Source organism: Mugil cephalus, chromosome 19 (genome assembly GCF_022458985.1).
Source record: "Mugil cephalus isolate CIBA_MC_2020 chromosome 19, CIBA_Mcephalus_1.1, whole genome shotgun sequence".
Classification (NCBI taxonomy): Eukaryota; Metazoa; Chordata; class Actinopteri; order Mugiliformes; family Mugilidae; genus Mugil; species Mugil cephalus.
In genome coordinates, this window is record NC_061788.1 from 20,755,141 (window position 1) to 20,776,230 (window position 21,090).

Sequence of the window (21,090 nt, forward strand, 5' to 3'; positions counted from 1 at the left end):
GGGTTATACAAAATGATGTTGAGCTTCAACAAAAGAAGAAAAAAAAAGAAATCCTCAGTGGAGTACTAAAACCAAAATAAACACATTCCATTTTACATAAAAAAAAAATTTAAAAAATCAAATCACGGTTTGTAAAATTGTGTCATTTTTGGGTTTGTCTTTTATTTGCTTATATCCTGATCCCTGGCCCTGTTCACACCACAAATTGATCTGAGATCTGAAATTTAGCAAAAAAATCTCCCTTCTATGTGTATATTAATTTTTCACCATAAGATACACATGTACTTAATAAATTTCTATAAACCAAAAATTGTTGTGTTTGGGATTGAATCAGAGAATCCTGCACTATGTACGGGGATGTCACCAATTAACTGCCAGAATAAAAGCAATAATTAATTAAAATATAAATTTTCACATTTCAATTTGGTAACAGTGTCGTATTTCAAGTCTTTGTGAATGAAGTTTATCTCCACTTTGGCCCCTAGTTGCGCACGCTTCTGTGCAATGACGTTGAATATAAAGTGACGTCACAGCGCGAACGTAAACAGCGTGAGACCGGATATTCGACTAAAATCCCCTGCATAATAAAAGCATGAGCTGTATCATAAAATAAGTTATATCATTTGCCAATTAAGAGCAAATAAAGTTGTGGAAAAGTCGAAAACTGTAACATAAATAGTTATCAAACCCATTCGCGCCATGGGCTTTTAAATACGTTCAGTCCAGAATCCATATCAGCTTGCTGACAAGTAATGCATTTTCTTTTGTTTGAATTTGTTATGCTGACACATCTTTAATGCAAAACCGTGCTGTAATTTTCTACAAAAGTATTCTTCATGAATCATGATAATAATAGAAAATGAACACCAATCACCCTTTATAAAGTCGGCGAGTCTGCGAATAAAATAATTCATGCATTCGGATTTTTGTATTGCATTGGCCTTTGTTTCGTTTTATTTTGAAATTGCAAACCGGAATACCAGCTTTATCATTACAATCTTGACGGAAGTGCGACCAGCCAGCCGGTGGTAGCTGAAGGAATCCGGCTGTCATTCTGTTGGGGTTGGAGGTTGTCGTTGATCTGGGAGCAGGGAGCACAAATATCCGGCCTTGATTCGAGCTGCTGCAGAGACTTTTATCGTCAGCGAAAACAGGAAATTACCATGATGGCGGCCCTGGGCAGCGCTGGTCGCTTGATCCAATGTGAGTATATGTGTGCGGCTAAGACAGCTTGCTCAAAGCTTAAATGGAAACCTTCAAGTTTCTTTAGATAGGACGGAATTTAATGTCACGTCATAAGTTGTAATAGTCGGCCTTTCCAACATAGTTGAAATGCAGTTTGGAGTCATTACGCGGTAAGTTTTTGGTGTAACGTGGTAGAAACTCTACAGCATGCTGCTGACATTGATATCACCATTTCGTTACATGTAAAGAGTGCACGATTAGGGCAACGCAACTTCCTGTCAGGACATTCATAATATAATGTAATCCGTAGCAGTAACAATAATTCCATCGTGTTATTGATTTGTACAGCATCAGCATCTCATTGTTCTCACTAATGGGGCTAAGGTACTTTGTTTGTTGTCCGTGTTCACATTAGATTTACACGAAATCCTAATATTTGCTGTCCCGTGCAGGTTACTGTGCTTTTATTCTTACAGGTGAATCACTATTTCCGCAGCGGGCTAGTCGCTAATTCACGGTGGTTTGACAGAGACCGACGTTAGTGAAGATTACTGTAAATGTTGCATAAAGGACTTAACTTGTACCAGCGCTGCATTAACAAACACCCGGAGGTCTGTTAATGCTACGCTCGTCCGTGTCCAGTCCACGCGTTGATGGCGAGAAACAAAAGAAGTGGATATTGAGTTACACAATTACGGGCTGTTGAACTTGCGTAATCGCAGCAGACCCCCTGGTGGCGCGTCGACTTACTGCAGCCGTGGTTATGAAAGTTCAGCTGCTTTTACAGCTCATTTATCAAACTGTGAATATCTGAATATTGTGTATATATATTCTGTGCTCTCTGTGACTCGGAGCGTCTGTTTTTGTCACTTTACTTATTTCACTGGCGCGATGTAATCAGGTGAGTTGGTGTGTCCTCATGTTAGAGGTCATGGTAATGCAGTGGCAGCCTTCTGGGACACTTTCCCCTTTATTTTACTTATTTCCGATGATTCAGAACAACCAGTTAAAAATAAAACGGCCATGTGGATAACCAGTGTTTTCTTCTGCTACAGTTGCCAGGAGCAGCGTTGGCCTGAGTTTGAGGACACGCTCCACTGCTGCAGCTTTAGCCCAGACTGCCAGTCCAGAAACTCAGGAGAACAGGTGTGACACACATTGTAACAGATGGACATAAGTGTGGGGGCTAATGCACCTCCAGAATATTCCTCACTCACATTGTTTGCGTCCTGTTCTGTCAGGGCCGTGTTTAGCATCTGTGGCTGACGGCCAGTGACGGACTTCAAATAGTCCTTACCCAAACCAGCACGTTGAGATGACAGTAGTGTTTCCTCTCTGCATATTTGCTTCTGATCCACACGTTTAATGTCACCAGGAAGACATTGTAAAGCAATGACTTCACTTTAAGTTGTCAGGAACACGTTTGTGTAATCTGATTCACTGTTGGTGTTACTGAAAATAGACAGCAAGGATAAGTAAGAGTAGCTTCACAGCATAGCATAGCGTAGCATGACAGGCTAACAGTAGGTGATTGAACCCACCACATTTATTATTATCAATAAGATACATTTCAAGAGGGTATTTGTATTATTTTGTGTTGGGATCTTAAGAATCTACAGTACTTTTCACGTCAGACATCAGCAGACGTTATTCATAATGAAATCTGTTATTAGTTGGCATTAATAATCAATACGTCCAGCATGTCTTTGTGTGGGCCTGGGGGATTGTTAGCTGTGCATTATTGATCATGAATCTGTGTCTGCAGGAAGCCCAAGACAGGCATCCTGATGCTGAACATGGGGGGACCCGAGAAACTGGAAGACGTTCACGACTTCCTGCTGCGGCTCTTTATGGACACAGACCTGATGAAACTGCCTGTACAGAAGTGAGCAGCGTGGTCACACACACACACACACACACACACACATACACACACAAAGAAACTTCTTCTTATCCCAACCAATAAACTGATGTGCTGAACAAGATCCAGAGAAAAATACCGTCACACTTAAGAAAAAAAATCTATACACAACTTGCATAAATTTAAGTTGGTGCTTATTCAAGTAAACAAACACAGGCCTGAAACTTCAACAAAAATTCCATACAGTGCGCAAAAAACTGATTTATCCTAGCATTGACACACACTGTAGGAAAAAAAATGTCTTTTAGTAAAGACATTAACTCACCTAACACAGTTTATTGCTAATGCACTTTATAAGAAATGATTTCTATAGTTAACACACGCAGACATTGAAGAGGATAAATGGGGAAGCTGGTTGGCTCACAGAGCTGTGCTGTGTCTCTGTTTCATAATAAGTGATTATGAGCCAACCACCGCTGCTGAGAAAAAATGGTTTGAACAACGCTGTTCTTTTTTTTTTTTTTTTTGGTTGTCGTTGTTCTTGTGACTTCTTAAAATGAAGCTGACCCAAGTATGGTCAGATAAGACTCTTTGAGAATACCTTGGGACATAGACGCCACAACCTACGTACGTAGTCTACACCGCTTCAATGTGTCTCTCTTCCCGGTCACTGAAACTTTACTTTGCCGAACAGATGAGTAATACAAATGTTTGTATCGCCAAACCTCCTCAGTTAACCTTACACATTATTTATTGATCCAAAACAATCAGTTTGATGGAGATGGAGAAGCAGCTGGGAATACTGAAGCAGAAACATGCTACTGCTACCAAGTGGACCAGTCACAGCTCTTGTGGTCTGCACCGCTGCTGCACGTAGTTACATTTCTGGGGAGGTGCACGTCAGCTACGGGGCAAGGGTCTGTGTGTAGGGGTCTGTGTTAACGCCGTAGCTATGGTGTCAAATCAACACAAAAACCTAAACCACCTATTGGTGACCCTGTTGTTTCTTTGAAACTTGTCGGGTGTAAGGTGCTTTTAGAGTACTGTGGAACCTGCACACACAGCCGACGGTCGTGTGAGTCTGGCTCTCTCTGTAAAAACTTTACCCAAACACTAGTTGGCGCTGTGTGTTTATTGTCAGTCAGGTTAATTTTGCTTCTACTTTCTGCTTCACTTTCTGTCTTTGTGAACAGCCAATGTGTCTCATTGGCTGTTGTCTCTATAATGAACGTGATATTGTGTTTGTCTTGGAAATCATGTGGCCTTATTGCATTTATTTTTGTCTTTTCTCTGTGTTGTTTATCATGTCTCATTGTAGTCAGTTTGTGTCTCCCTGGTAGCATTGTGTCTCTTTGTAGTCTGTGTCTTTGTAACAACATTGTGTCTCTTTCTAGTCTGTGTCTCTGTAACAACATTGTGTCTCCTTTTGTCCCTTTTGTGCGTAGTATATTCAGCTCTATTCACCCACAGCATCTAATCAGTGACAAACACAAAACTGCTTTAAAAAGTAAAATAATCAATCTCCATACATCACTCCCTCCAAATGACACCATTTATGGAAGTGAAAGATTATTGTGTTCATAACTCTGCAATCTGTCCTGTGTTTTTCAGTAAGCTGGGGCCATTCATCGCCAAGCGGCGCACGCCTAAGATCCAGGAGCAGTACAGTAAGATCGGAGGGGGCTCGCCCATCAAACACTGGACCTCCATGCAGGGAGAGGGCATGGTGAAGCTGCTGGACGATATGTGCCCCGAGACAGGTGAAGTGGTCTGAGAGAGGACCTACACCTTCCAACAGGAAGGCTGAGATAGTGAGGCTAGCAGAGGCATCACTCACTTTAAATGGAGGTTTTTAGTGTCATGAAAAGGCCTTCTGTGCTTTTATAGGCACCAGAAAAGACACACCGTCCTCTACGTAGTACTTTGTATTCGACAACAAAGGGAGTGAATGTGTTTCCTGCTGGCGCGCTCGGTTGTTGGGAGTAAAGTGTGTGTAGAATGAAGATAATGACACAGAGAAGGAGTGTTTATGCACACGCCTGCAACACACCTCACTGATAACAGACATTCAACAGCTGTCTGACAACTGACCGCTGTCTAAGTAAACACTTTATGAACGCACACGTCTAACATTCCTTATCCGGCAGCATTCAGTAGCACTGCTAATGGTTCGCTTCCCATCTCTCGCCAGCTCCTCACAAGTTCTACATCGGCTTCCGCTACGTTCACCCGCTGACAGAGGAGGCCATAGAGGAGATGGAGAAGGACGGAGTGGAGAGAGCTGTGGCCTTCACACAGTATCCTCAGTACAGCTGCTCCACCACAGGTGACAGCCGCACACTTCACAGACACAGGGAATGAAATCAAGTAAAAATGAATTATGTAGGAAAGTAAACGTGACGTGAATTTATTCCTTTTTCAAAGACATGGGTTGAAAATGAAGGGACAATGCTGAATGACCGATAAGAGACGTGTGTGACCGTTACTGTCACCACACCCAGGCGGCTATCTGCCCTCTTAGTATCTGATAAACACACGCACACAGTACTGAACTCCAAACTAAATCAAATTCAGTGTTGCATCATGCAAGGAGAAGCTGCTCTGCAGACCGACTGAGAGGAAGGGCTGTCCAAACCACAACACATCCCTGACCACCACCACCCACGTCCCATATGTTTTAGGTAGCATAACTAACACAATCTTTTGTTGTTGTTATGTTTTGTGACACGAAAAACAGCGTATGAAAGTCTACACAGAGCATTCATTATTCTATTATTATTGAGTTTAAGAAGGACATATGTATGGACACATCAAACTGACTTCAAAGAACTACAAATGACAAAGGCCAAGATCACGTTCTCTTACAACATCGTCTGAGCCAAAAAGTGGTACTTGAACACACCACAAGGACTACAACTAATGACCAGACACTTGTTTTTTTCTACCTGCGTGAAAGACCGGAAACAGGAATAGGTGCTATTAGCTCGTGCTTAGTGTTTAGTGTTCTATAGAGCTGGCCTCTTCTGAATCATGCTGATCACTTGATCCAGTTTATTCATTCTGCCGCAAAATTCAGAAAGTTCACCTGGTGACGGTTCGTCTCTGTACGAGGATCGACCGCTGGTTTACCTGTAGACGACTCAAGGAATGCAGAGATCAGAGAGTGAGAACTGGATTTAATAAATGACAGTGATAGTCAAATGAGCTAAATAAACTGTTTCGACAAAGAACGCTGAACGGCTGCACTTACACTTTCTCATGTCAGTAAACACAGGGAGTGTGCAGTTGTTGTTCCTCAGGTCTAAACTCAGAAGCAAAATATTGTCTTGAAAATGTACAATAAACTGAGCCACATATCGTGTGGTTCTTGTTGTACATTTTGCTTACAAGGCAGCATTTGAGTGTGAGCATGCTCAACAGTTTGGACTCAAATCTATGATGGTATCAGTGAACCTCTTGTATTTCTTGGTTCTGGTGTGGTGTGTATTCTCTGGTGCTTTGCTGTCAGTGTTAATGTGACTATCATACCTACAGACACACTGAAACACTGCAAGCTGGATATATATTGGTTTCACTTCACTTTTCCATCTGTTCACAGGAAGATATTTGAAATAATAATAATAATATTAATAATAATAATAATAATTGAAATACAACTGTTTTTTTTGTGTATGTACACAGGCAGCAGTCTGAACGCCATCTACCGTTACTACAGCAACAGAGCCGACAGACCCAAAATGCGCTGGAGTGTCATCGACCGTTGGCCCACACACCCTCTGCTGGTGGAGGTTAGGGCAGACACACCTACACCTTTTTTTTTTGTGTCCGTTTATGTAGCCCGTCAACCTAATCATAAAACTACAGTGTCTCAGCTTCCTCCTTCTGACGCATTTGAAAGCGTAACGTTGTGGGTGGGGAGGCACATTAAACCAGCCCTCTGTCTGATTTCCTCTGAAAGAGCAAATGGCTAGATTATGGAAAGCAAACTGAGTGTGCCAACGTGTCGTCATAGCAACTAATGAGCCGAAAGCAGCCATGTTTGGTAATCATGGGAACTAACGGGTCTCAGTGTATTTTTAGAAGACGTCAGAATGCAGCTACCGCAGGGAGAAGCAGCAATCATCCATAGGCAGTTAACAGTTAGCAATTATTTTACAAGAAGAAAATGTTTGATACAACACAAATAATGTTTGACCTGTGTGTCTTTGTGTGTGCGTGTGCGTGCAGTGTTTTGCAGACCACGTCCGTAATGAACTGTTGAAGTTTCCAGAAGAGAAAAGAGACGATGTTGTCATCCTGTTCTCCGCACACTCCCTCCCTCTGGCTGTAAGTATTCACAAGTATGACTGGTATAACTGACAGCAATATCAAACCTACTGCTCCTTACTCCTGATGACACAGATACTAGCCGTAGGAGTATAATTAGCTTTTTACTGATACTGTACAGCTTATCAGTCCACTTCTTTTCTGTGTTTGTGTTTTTTCTGACCACTGCTCACAGAACAACCTGAATTTACAACCTTTTGTTATTCAGTGTGCACAGGATTGTAATTTCAACCATAACCATTTTATCCAGCCAACCTTTGACCAGCCAATGTAGAGCCAGTATTCATTCAGAACCAGGTGCCAGGTGCTTTATCCTGAGAAAACTCTCTGTAGTGTCGATTCATGGTACTGAAGCAGCCAGTTTTTGGTAAAAAGAAGAGAAAACTACTGCATTGCACACTCATCAGAAAAGGCATTGGCTAACACTAGCACAGGAACGGTCTGAATCCCCATCACCGACTAGTTGTCCTGACTTTCATCACATATGAATCAACTTCAAACTATCTGAAGTCGTGCACTGCCTACCATCTATGTGATGTACTGTATGTACATTAACTGCTACTACAACTTACAAATACACTGTTGCTGCATTACTATTACAACTCCAATGACGGCTCAATTTCTGAGCTATTCATCTCCCAGATGTTGTGTGTGACAGTCCTGCTGCTGTGTTCCCTGTGCAGGTTGTAAACAGAGGTGACCCCTATCCTCAGGAAGTGGGAGCCACTGTTCAGAGAGTCATGGAGCGACTGGGACACTGTAACCCCTACAGACTGGTGTGGCAGTCCAGGGTGAGTAGAGATAAAAATGTAACACACAGGCTGCCAGATCAGTTATGTTTTCAGTAAACCAATGGCTCCATCTAGTGTATATTTACTGAAACTGAACAGAAGCGACACACAAGTTAAAGTCAATTTAGACATGAAGTTAAGTGAGGATTAATGTAGCATGTAGCCTGCATTATTAACCTGCTGTGGTTATGTAACATAATACAGCTTTGCTTCTCATACCTCGGCATTGGCAGCAGCTTCTTTTGGTTTGGCCACATTCTTGTCAACCTCATATCTCACAAGCTCCTTGAGGGTATCGCTGGGATTTAAGGACGAATGGATTAGAATTTGTCGGTCGAAGGTCCCCCTCATACACAGTTTTGACTATTTTTCAAGAGTTCCTATGATATTTATGGCTAAATTCGTGCAAATATCAAATACAAGAAGTGATGAAATAATGACATTTGTTTTACCCAAAACACCAAAGAGCAGCATCAGCCTAATATCGTAGTATTCTGCAAAAAAACACTAAATAAATTCCTTCAAAGTCCTCAATACATACAGTATGTTGTATATTATATACAGTAGATGTAGACTTCAGTGTATGGTGGAGGTGTATATCTGAAACAGTAATTCCAGTTTCCTTCTCTTGTAATGCATCCATCAAACATCCAGAGTTTTGTTGCTTGTTCCTGACTCTCTAAGCACAGTCTGTATCTTCACTTTGTCTTTTCATTTAAACAGTGTAAAGAAGGGGAGCTTTGCCTCACTTTTGCACAGTACTGGGACTGGACTCTCTTTAATGCAAAGCTCCTTCGTCTCGTTATGAAAACCTCGACTAACAGCTTTTTATTTGCCTCAGTGACTTAGGCACAGTAATTTAGAGCTTTATCCCAGTAGCATTTTGATTGAAAGTGCCCATATATTTGGACAAATCTGACCCATTTTAATGAACTTGACCAACTTGATTAGTCCTGTATAGGCATACAGCAGAATTTGGTATTGATGCAGTTGAAATCTGTACAGAAATGTCACATTACTCTATTTCCAATTATAAAAACCTCCACAGTCTGAACTGGTGCCAACTCACTGAACTGCTCCGTCATGCTGTCAGAGACTTGTTTTTTTTATTTATTTTTTGTCTCCACAAGATGGAGCCACCTGACTATCTAATACTCCAGCTACACCCTCAAAGTTCTCTGTCCTCATTTCACAGTGGCTGGTTACTTCCATTGTTCACACTTCAGATTAACAGTTCACAATGGAAGAGGGCTAAGAGGTGTTATAAACTACCTGGGGAACAGAATAACTAACCACATGTGCTGGAATACTGTTCAAATATACACAATATCTAGTGCAGTCACTAACCAGTGTTAAGAGAGCGTAGTCTCTTTTAGCATCAGTTTATTCTTAAATTCTGCAAATTAAATAATGAGACAATTTCAGACTAAGTTCTCCATGGTAAAGTCAGCGTACTTACACTTGAGGAGTGAATATTTCAGCCACACTGTGGAAGTCAGTTTATTGAGTAGAAGAAAGGCCACACGTAAAATGTAACCAGGAACAAACTATCACGGAAATCTGAGCAGTAGTTGAGATTTGTGTAGAAATAATAGCAAAATAGATCAAAAGGACAAACTCAGTTTTCAGTCCTTCCGTCTTCTCATTGTAATGCCGTTAAACGGTTGCGTTCCTTGTGTGTGTTCTCTCAGGTGGGGCCCATGCCGTGGCTCGGCCCACAGACCGACGAGGTGATCAAAGGTTTATGTGAACGAGGGAAGAAGAACCTCCTGCTGGTGCCCATCGCCTTTACTTCAGACCACATAGAGACATTACATGAGCTGGACATAGAGTACGGACAGGTGCTGGGGGAAGAGGTGAGCAAGACAAATCAGTCCACGGACACGTCACCACGAAAGACACAAAAGTGTTTATGTTTGGGAGGAAGAATTAGGGAATGCATAACCATAGGAAGTCCCTCTGTCCTCAGATCTGTACGTGAAGTGTACATTTCTCTTAAAGTCCGTACTCTAGTGGCCGATAACTCGACAGACATACCAAAACAAGACTGAAGTCTGGACCGCTTCAGTCTGTCTACAGATAAGAGAAGTTTCATTCCAGAGTAAAACCTGCTGGACCACACACGTTCCACACGTTTAATACCTTTAACTTCATTTCATGCTTCCTATAAATAAGCATGTAAACTTTCTTCATGGATCAATTTTCCACCTCACCTATTGCCGTGGTTGCTGTTTGGTTGGTTCTGAAGATAAGCAACTGTTAATTCCATTACCATTTACAAGACGGGAGAAAAGAGAAATGAACTAATAAGTAGCAGCAGAGTGCAGCACGACATGAGCTGTCGGCTCATTAGCTGTCGTGGGCCTGTGTAGCTCTAACGATGCAGGATGACAGTCAGCTAAGGAGAGCAGCTACTTAGAAGGAGTTTCTGCTTATTGCTCTTTTATATTAATGAAAACAGAATATACACCAGTCAGGCATAACATTATGACCACTGATGGGAGGCGTCGATAACATACAGTATCTGTGGGACGATCCACAGAGGCACCTCCCTTCAACCCATAGCACCCAAAGGCCCCCACTAACAACATCCTGATACCAGACACAGAATACAGACGACCCAGGTCCATTCTCTGATGAGTCACCCAAACCAATCACAACAAGACTGTGGCTGTTGCTAAGTTTCTTTGTCCGTGTCGTTGTTTCTCCAGTGCGGGGTGGAGAACATCAGGAGAGCAGAGTCGCTGAATGGAAACCCTCTCTTCATGAAGGTACTGTCCACTCACGCTGAGCCGACCCACGTACACAAACATTAACAGGATGCAAAAAAAGTGTGAGAAGGATGTAGGATGGGCTCTAATCTAGAACCATTTTGGATCTCATTAAGTGCAAAGTTTCAGATTTGCTGAGGTGCTAAAAATCTTTCATCCGCTGGCTCATTTGTTCACAGAGATTGTAAACCACACACGTGAACAACATACTGAATTTGCATAACAGACCACAGCAGTCGTGTGAAGTCCAGGCATGACATGGCCTACAAATGGGCACCTTTCTCTAATCTCCGTTCTTCTTCCTATCCCTCCTGCTTTCCCCATCTCACCTCCCTCCTTCCCTTCATCCTCAACCCTGAAACCTTTCTCACAATAGGCAACTCCTGCAGCTGTAACAGCTATTTGTGTGTATGCGTGTGTGTGTCTGTGCATAGTGTGCGTGTGTGTGTGTGCAGGGTTTATTAAAGGAAGGGGGCAGATCAATGGGAACCTTTAGAGCTGACTACAGTAGAACTGAACCTCCCGCCCGGCTGGCTGGCTGGTCAAACTCGCCGCGCTCAGAGACCCCTCGCCAAGTCTTTGAGTGTGTGTGTGTGTGTGTATAAATCAATATCCAGAGGATGATTAGTTGGTAGTTACTGAAGGATGGTTTCCTTGGTGTGGTTTTAGTTTCTCGGTGAGCTGCTGCCGTCTGCAAGCAGCAGCCATTGGAAAATAAAGAAAAATACATTCATCAGGATTTATCACTGCAGACAACGGCTCCAGTTATTGTTTAATTATTTAATAAACCCTGATGATTAAGTTGCACAGTTCGTCTGCTTGTTTCAGTCTCCCGTTTAGCCTTTTAACTTTCACTCTAAATTGGATGTCTCTAGCTCAAATGCTCTTGCACACATACGCGTGTACCTTTGACATTTTCTCAGGGGAAGGAAAGGACTGTAACTACCAGGAAGCTCCTCCCACTTGGCAACTCGGTCATTTCTTTGCACAAGCCCACAGTAATGGGCTGTGACGACTTTGGTCAAACAGCATGGAGTGTGGAGGTGTTTAGCGGTACGTCTCAGAGTCCGCCTGTCCCTCAGCGCTGAGCCTCTGTCTTCTGTCCCGTCCAGGCCCTGGCAGATCTGGTCCAGTCCCACCTCAAGTCCAATGAGCCGTGTTCCCGCCAGCTGACCCTGCGCTGCCCACTGTGCACCAACCCCACCTGTGGAGAGACCAAGGCCTTCTTCGCCAACCAGAAACTCTCATAGAAACACATCCTCGCATGAACGCATACCCACACTGATGCCTTTCCTGCAACAGGGCAGCCTGTAGAGAAACTTCAGGCCTTCTTCTAGAAAGGAAAGCTTCGTACGCACACACAAACACGCTAAGTCTCCCCAGCGATAGTGTCCACAAAATGCAACACCAACAATTTACCAACGGATTTCTGCTAATACAACAAAACAAAAAGTCTAAATGTATCTGCCTAGATAGACAACACAAATTTAGGGTTTGGTCTTTTTATTTGTGGAACTGAATATCAGGCTTATGCTTGTAATGGAACAGATCCACTCTAAATCAGCGGATGCCCTTTGGTCAGAGTCTGTGTAGATACAAAAACCGCATCACATCTCATCAAAGCTACACCAACCCTTGCACTATAATTTTTTATTACTTTTCCCTGGCTTACATTCCGTTCCCTTAGTCCCTAAAAGTGTCCATCAGAGACCCTGTATCTCTTTGCTCCAGTGCTAAATGGTCAGCCATGATGAAGGCACCACAAGAACCGGTGTTGTGCTTGGTTGGCTCCTTCTCTTGCTCTAACCACCCATCCTGCTGCAACCCCTGTAATGTGACTGGAGGAGGTTGGTGGTGCTCATAGCTGCCTGATACCAGAATACCAGCTTAAAATAGGAAAAAAGAGACATTCTGGGCTTCAGAATATGAGTCTCACAATGCACCATTTGGATTTCATTACACGTTGTGTTTCAGCTGATGTTGAGAGATGTCTTTAAAGATTCCAACAATCCTCGCTGACCTCAGGCCGTTTAGTGAAGTTCGTTTTCAAAACCAGGCGGCATGGAATCCTCATGATTATTTCATGGGGACACCCATGTTTCTTCTTCCCGTCCCCTCACTTATTGCACACTGTTAGTATAGAGCAATTGAGATGTAATACATATGTCAAAACGTTAGTTTTATTCAGTAACGTATTTAGCTTTAAGCAGAGGCTCAGTGCATGGTCTGAGGCAACAAGACCATTCAAGTATGTAACACTGTAGATGTGATGTAAGCAGAAAATAACACGTGTTTCACGGGACAGTTGGAAAACACAAGCATAACCCTGAGACATTGGAATTATTCATTAAATAACTAAATGCAGTAAACAAAGAGTGTAGTACAGTTTTTTAATGTTTTGATCGTTGACGTTAGTGCAGGAACTTGGCATGAAAAACCTAACAAGTTAGTGCGCTGTAGTTGCAGAAAAACGTTGCTGCTTTGACTCCTGCTGTCCTGTTTGTTGGGAATGAGAACCAGCAAGCGAGCGTTCAAAATGTGGACAGTAACTTTACTTTGATCTGCTTTTGTCCTCTTATACCATGAGAATGTGCCTTTTGCACTGGCTAACTAGAAATACTGGACTCATGCTTTATGTTATTTTTTACATGTGCTTAACCAAAATGCTAACATAGAAACTCCACCCTGAGATCTCCATTCACATGTTCCTGCTGTGATCCGGGCCTTCCACAGGTTCTCTTATGTTTAAAGCCAGAACAACTGGCAGGGGCATTAGATATCCCAAACTGCACAAGTTTAGCTAACAATAAGCTAGCAAGATAGTGGGTGCATCATCAAGCTAATTAGCCACTCAGTTTGCATTTGTATATTTTCTACAAGGTAACCCTGTAAACTGTGGCTACCTTAACACCACAGTGTTGTGGACAGAAGGAGACGTTGAGACTTTCTGAAAGCCATGATGTCTCCCACTTCCGTCTGTAAATTTGCAGATGGCTTATATAGGCTGTTTAAAAAAAAACGTGCACACAAAGCTAGCAATTCTGAAATGTAGTACAAATGATTTTCAGCCAAATATCAATTGCTTTCTTTTCCGTTCTGCTAAAATAGCACAAGCGCAGCAAAACAACAGCAAACTTATTACTATCTGTTACTTAGCGCCCCCTTAATGGCTTAAAGATTTTAAGTTGAGACGTCCTAAAGAAAATGTTACAGAACAGATGCTAATGTCTGTTTGCTTTTGAATATTCTTAAGTCTATATATTGTCGGTGTGCACATACAATTGAAATTGAAATAGCTGTATGAACTCTTGTTAGCCACTTGCAGTTCCAGTACAGTAAGACATCACTGGGAGCTTATCGTATACACAAAAATCTGCAGTACACACATGACACTCCACATCTTGACAGCAGAGCTTAGGACATGGTTGCCATTAGTTACCTGCGACCTGTCGTCGTAATGTTAAACATTGATTAAGACATAAAGATCTTGAAGGTCTTTGTGTTTCATTGATCTTATTTAGGCATCCTACGAGGGCGTGAGGTTCCCAGCTTTGGGTTTTATTTCCATAGTCCTTCTACATTGCAGCTGTTCCACCACAGAGAAAGCCTGTACAGTTCATTTAGCCGGTGCATTTTTCTACTTCCATTTTGCAGACTCAAATGCACTTTACAACACACATTCTCATCCAGTACAAGCACGCTCTTCCACAGGCTTGAAAGGTCAGGATGGCTTTTAAAGGAGCTGTTCGCTCCGTTCAGTTTCAGTAAGACGCATGTAGAAATTTTGTAACATTTTTGTAACACAACAGTCATGTTTATGTCTCTGCTTTTGTACAATGCCGTAAACTCATCCGACACACGCTCGACATTTGAATTAAGCTCTGCTGATATTATAATAAAAAATTATACCGCAATACAAAAATAAATTGGTCTTAAACCAAACTATCACCTTTATCGGATTCTGATAATATATTTTGATGAAATGGAAAAAAGATCCAGTTTGTGTGGGAATAACCAATAGTTCAGGTCACAGCAGATAGACATGCCTCTCTCTGTGTGAGGGGTGGGTGTTTCCTAATTTATTTTCAGTTATACTCGTGTGTCAGGTTTGTTTTGAAAACGTTGCGTGTGTTAAGCAGTGACTGCACTGTGCAGAGTTTGTATTGTACATAAAACAGTCTGTCTGTATAGCTTTTTTGTTGCTCCATAGTATGTTTTTTTTTTTTTGGAAGTTGTTTGGATTTATTTATTTGAATCATTGTTTTTTTGTTCCAGAGCACACAAACCATCTGTCCCTTCTGTGCATTTTTTAAAACATGACATGGTATTGTGGAACGACAAGTCTTCCTTTAAAATAAAATACTGGAAAAACAAAATGCTGCAGGTGTAAGAAAAGACACGCGTCTGTGTGTTTTTTTTTTAATGATTTGAGATGTTTGTTGTCATATGCTGTGTAGAAACAGCAGGTTAGACCATACAAGTTCAAACTTTGCAAATGTCCATTATGAACAGTAAAAAAAAACAAACAAAAAAAATATAGAAGGTACAAAGAATAAAAAAATAAATGAGGTTGTAACTGTTAAATTAAAGGCTAAAAATATGTTACAACCTGAGTTTGTAAACTTTGGAAAAAGAACCATTTGTGTCCGTACGCTGAAGAAAATGGGACAATGTTTTGTGGACAGATAAGATTAATTAATAAGAGGAATTATTTGGTTAGTATCATGTCTGGAGACCAAACAACACCGTGCTCCAGCCTCAGAACCTCATCCATTCATGAATCATGGGCCCAGTAACGTCCTTTTCTGGGCCTGTTTGTCTGTATCTAGACCAGGAATGGACCATCATCATCAACACTCCAATGAATTCTCAGTTATATGAGCAGATTGTAAAAGAAAATTTGAGTTTAAACTGTGAGTGTGACTGTGAGTTTAATCTCAACAGAAACTACAGTATAATATTTCTCTTTCATTAGTTTAATGGGATTCTCTCTGTCTGCTTTAAGAAGAATGCAGAGAACCTGAACTTTTCGCTCTGTGGTTTCCTTACCTGTGTGCTTTCACCTCCTTTACATCTCAGTCCTTTTCTCTGCCGTTCATTTCTTTTATTCCCCATTTGACTTTTGAATCTTTTTTTACTCTCCTGTTTTTTTTTCTCCCTCCCAGCCTCCATGCCGTCTTCCCCGTTTCTCATTTGGCTCCAACTTCTTGGACATTATGTTTTTATTGTTTCTCTATCTTCTTTCCCCATCTCTCCATCCACTTTTTTCCTTCCCTTTGTCCCTTCTTCACAGGCTTTGTCCTTTCAGCCATCTGTCTTCATTTGCTCTTCATCATTTTCTCCTTTTTCCCCTCACTCGTTTTCTCCTCCTGTCATCCCATAATTTTCTCACCTCCTTTGCGCATCCTCCCTCCCCTGCATGCCGTTTCCCTCCCCCTCCCCCTTTCTCCCTCTTATCTTCTCCAATCTGCCGTCCTCCCCCTTTCCTTTCCCGCCATCTTTCCACCTCCTCCCCCACTCCGTCCTCACCCCCATTTTTCCTCCTTTTCCAATCTTTTCCTCATCTTGCAGTTCTGTCCTCCTCCTTCCCTCCCCACCTCTCTGCACCTTCCCATTCATTCCTACCTCGTTCTCCCCCCTGCCTCCATCTTTTTTCTTCTTCTTCCCAGCAGTCCCCTGCGGTGTTGCAATCACCTCTGCTGCTGTTGATTAAGCTGAGAGAGATTGGCTGTCCACGACCCAATAACCCCCGAGGGCGGCTGGCTGAGCCACCCCCTTTTCTCCCCCTCTCCTCCCTTCCTCCTCCTCCCCCTCCTCCTCCTCCCTGCGTCTGAGCCAGCAACAATCTTTCATTTCATTTTCTTTTCTTTCCTGTCCATGCTGTCTCGTCTCTTATCCTCCTCCCTAACCCCTTCCTCTCTCCGTTCACCTCTTCCCTTTTACCTTCTTTCCGTGCCGCCATTCCCTCACCCTCCCTCCTGGCCTCATCTTTCTTCATCACGCTTTATTTTTTTGCAAGATTTTCTATTTTCTCTCTTCCTTCAACTTATTTATCTATTCTTCCTTACTTCTCTACTTTTCTTCTTTCCTCTCTTGTCCACTACTTACTTTTGCTCCCCTCTTTTTCCCTCCTGTGATTGTTTTTTCTTTTTATCGTAACAGTCCTATGTTCTCTCCTCTGCTCCTCTCTCCTTCTTCCCTTCAGTTTCCTCCTCTGTCTTTTCTTTTTATCTCTCTCATCGTGACATAACCTTGTCTCCTTTCTTCTCGCGCTTCATTCCTTTTTGTCCTTTTGTTCTTCTCCTCTGACCTTTTCGTCCTTCTTTTTTACCTGACTACTTAACTCAACGTACAGACAAGGCAAAACAAGCGTAGAGTCCCTCATGAAGAATAAGCCCAGAGTCTGGAGCTTATTACAGCCACAGCCAGGCTTCATGGAGATGCCAGGAGGTGTACTGGAGTAACTGTGACGGGGACAAAAGAAGAAGTGGTCAAGGTGGAAGGATGGGTCAGTGGAACACTGGGGGCCTTGCTTCCTGTTTCAATTAGTTTTTGTTCCAAAACAAAGATGCAGTATATTTTACAGTCGTATCCGGACTGTAGGGAGAAATGACCCATAACGGTGCCTGATGTTAACGGCCCAGTAAAACCATTCTCTCTTGGTAAATAGAATCAAGTATACATTTCTAGTATACTATAGTTCTAACCTACAGCTATTGATGTCTTCATGTGGAATGTCCCAAATAAAGAGCTCTTCTGTGAGCTGCTGCTTCTTCAGTTCTTTCAGTTCTTCTAAACTGAAGAAGCTACTCGGATGAGAGGCGAAACATCCACAAAAGTCCAGTTGCCTTCTGGATTACCATGACCTGGATGACTCAGAACCAACACTTTTTCCTTTCATAAGTGAGGTGATGAACTACCCCAAGTTAATGAAAATATCTGTAAAATAATTCACCTACCCCTACCTTCTCCATCACAGTACCTTCCCTCTGCTAGGAGGCTTGTTTTTTAAGCCGTTTCTTTAGTTCTCCGTCTTATTACCCAACGGGCTGCCATATTTGTTTTGAGAGGGAAACAGAGGCACTCCAACACATGTCATACTGCACATTTTAAGCCTTTCATGACGTTTAACAGCAGTGAATAACACTAGTGTATTACTCCTCCCTGCATCCGGACCATGGCAGGTGACATTTTAGGAGTCTGGGGTAGTACAAGAGCCAACAACAACACAAATTAAGTTCTGACCTCTGCTGTCCCACCTTTCCTCCACCTTTCCTTGCGTCCTCTCCTCTACGTATTTCCTCCTTCTTCTTTCTCTCCACTTTTACCTTTGATTCTTTCCAAGTCCTTCTGTCGCTCTTGTTTTCTCTCTATTCAACATCCAAATCGTTCTGCTTTCATTTTGAAATCTTCACTCTTTATTCTGTGACCGTGGCCTGTAAGCTCAGGGGGCTGGGGGCTGCTCTGGACCAAAAGTGGGTATGTGTGTGTGTGTGTGTGTGTGTGTGTGTGTGTGTGTGTGTGTGTGTGTTGTGGCTGCCAGTAATTGAAAAGCTGGGACGGCAGCGCCTGCAACCCCGTGACCTCCTATTGAGAGAGCCACCATTGATTTCTACAGAGAAAGATAGAGAGGGACGGCACAAGGAATAAGGAAAAAGAGAAATTACGGAGGGGAAAAAAAATGTGAGAAAACGGAGAAAGCAGAATGAATGCAGGGCGAGGCACAAGAAAACTGAAGAAAAGCAACAGAAGTAGAAGCCCAAAAAAGAATGAAAAAGGGAGAGAGAAGGAAGGATGAGGACAAAAGACTGCCAGAGAAAGCATCTAAATAGAGAGAGCCTTGAGAAACAGAGAATGAAGTACAAAATAAGTACAATTTTCCATAGAAAAGATACAGGGAGAGATGACAGAAGAGGATGTAAACCAAAGAAAGGAGGACATTTTTATGACAAATGTCGAGCAATGTTAACGAGCAGAAACTGAAGTAAATGTTAAACTTTTTTCACAGAATGATGGAGACGAAATGGTTTACCGGATATTTTTTCGTAGTTTCATCTCATGTTGGGCCTGTTTTCTTACTGTTATTATGCAGAAATCCAAATCCAGTGTCGCAGTTCCCTGTATCAGGCATAACATTATGACCACTGACAGGAGAAAGTACCAGTATTGACCATCTTGTGACAATTCAATGTTCCTCTTGGAAAGTTTTGGACCTGGCATTCATTCATGTGGATGTTACTTAGACATCACTCCATCCATAGCAATGACACTCCTTGATGGCAGCAGCCATCCCCAGCAAAAGTGGTTTAAGAACAACACAAAAACACGAAGACAAGCACAAGGTGTTGACCTGGCTTCCAAACTCACTAGATCTCAAAATGATCAAGTATCTGTGGGATGATCCACAGAGGCCCCTCCCTTCAAACACCTCCACTAACAACATTCTGTTTCGAGACACCACAGGGTCTTTATAATTAAATTTACCAGTGGCTCCTGATGGCGTACATTGTTTTTGTTAGTTTTTTTGTGCCATTCATGAATCAGATCAGATTTTAAAGTTTAACCAAGGCTTGAAAATGACAGCCGGGTCGGGCAATGTGTCTAGATAAACTTTGAGTTTTTTGTTTATTCTCTTCACTATCCCACCACACTGCCTGCCATAAAAAGTCCAACAACTTCATACTGGGTGTACATGACGGCAGGTAGCTGACTGCTAAACTAGATCATATAAACTCTGTTTACCACAGCTAGCATTTATCCTGCGTGGTGTGCTGTTACTGCCTATTGTGGGAATGAAGACCAACATCCGTTCAAAGTGGGTCTCTCTTTTTTTTTTTTTTTGTTTCCCACACTTTGTCCTTCTTATCAGGCATCTGACCCACAGGTAATAGAAAGACAATGTCACCAGATTTCCAGCAACAGAATGGGCCGCCGTTTCCAAGGCAACGGAGAGAGGAGGAGGAGGAGGAGGATGGGATGGAGTGATTAAAAGGGGAGAGGAGGAGGGTTAAAGGGGAAAAGTGACTAGGTGGATTGATGAGAGGAGATGGATGCTGGAATGATTACACAGAGAGAAAGCGGAGAAGAGTGACAGAAGAAAAGAAGCACGGGGCGAAGGGATGTAGAAAGAGACAGAAGGAGCTGATAGAGTCATTAACGACACAGAGAAACGATTGACGGACTGATGGAGTGGTTAAAAAGAAGGGAGTGAAAATGAGCAGGTAAGAGGAATGACCGACTTGAAGATGTTGTACCCGATCAAGCAACTCTGCGGGGAAAGCTGGTTTCAAGAACAATATCAAAGCAAAACACTGATCAAGGACCACCATCACAATCAAGAACAGCAGGGGACAAGCGATGATTAATGAACAAACACTGGTCACATTGTAAAATATAAAATTGGAGACTATGAAACGAAAGTGACTTTTTCTGAGTTTACAAGCTGTCACGTGTCTGAGGCAGAGTTTTTTTTCATAATAATGATGATGTGCTTAAAGAAAAACTCGGTTCAACATTAAAACCATTGATTGAATGACTAAATATCACTGAGTATCTTGTTGCAACACAATGTTCCTCTGGGAAACAGCACAAGGTGTTGACCTGACCTCATAGAACTTCATCTCACCTCATCTTCTACTCATCTTCTACCATCTTCTAGGCAATTGACTCAATTCAAAGTTTTGTTGTAACATGGAAATTTAATGGTTCAGTGTCTTCAGTTAATATTTCAATTAATGACATATTCAAGGAATGGTGCTAAATTCTTACCTCATGTGGCCCTGCACCATCCCTTAGTTATCTTGCTATAGTGGTAGGCTGCCAGGGGGCTTCCCATGATGACCTGTCCTCTATTGCTTCTCTCTCACTATAAATGTATGTGCCACTACTGTGTAGCATGTTATTAGCTGTGTACTGACCTACTGTGTAACTGGCTGATAATAAGTATGATTGTCAATCCCCACGTTCGAAACTATTCATTCACTCACTCCCTAACCCCTACTCCCTATGTAGTGTTGCACAAATAGTGAGCTCGGCCCCAACAGCTTTCGGACACTACATGTATCATCGTTTGAAGCGCAGTACGTCACTGCTCTTTCATCATTACTACGTGTCAGACTGCTGCGGCTCCTCTGGCTATCCCATTATAATGTACACA

General features: G+C 42.3%; 1 protein-coding gene across 1 annotated transcript; it reads left to right on the forward strand.

The window, feature by feature from the left end:
* The first annotated feature begins 999 nt into the window (after positions 1–999).
* On the forward strand, positions 1,000–15,329 carry fech (ferrochelatase). The gene is made up of 11 exons (XM_047569793.1): positions 1,000–1,203; positions 2,241–2,331; positions 2,951–3,070; positions 4,658–4,806; positions 5,238–5,372; positions 6,728–6,834; positions 7,274–7,372; positions 8,056–8,163; positions 9,855–10,019; positions 10,875–10,934; positions 12,047–15,329. The coding sequence occupies exons 1-11, from the start codon at positions 1,164–1,166 to the stop codon at positions 12,182–12,184; spliced, it is 1,212 nt and encodes a 403-aa protein (XP_047425749.1). The 5' UTR covers positions 1,000–1,163; the 3' UTR covers positions 12,185–15,329.
* The last annotated feature ends 5,761 nt before the right edge of the window (positions 15,330–21,090 follow it).

What these genes read in the sequence shown, in the direction of transcription:
- fech (XM_047569793.1), top strand. Translation starts at nt 1,164, where the DNA reads ATGATGGCGGCCCTGGGCAGCGCTGGTCGCTTGATCCAAT. An exon ending in CGCTGGTCGCTTGATCCAAT is followed by an intron (nt 1,204 to 2,240) that starts GTGAGTATATGT and finishes CTTCTGCTACAG; the next exon opens with TTGCCAGGAGCAGCGTTGGC. An exon ending in GACAGGTGCTGGGGGAAGAG is followed by an intron (nt 10,020 to 10,874) that starts GTGAGCAAGACA and finishes TTGTTTCTCCAG; the next exon opens with TGCGGGGTGGAGAACATCAG.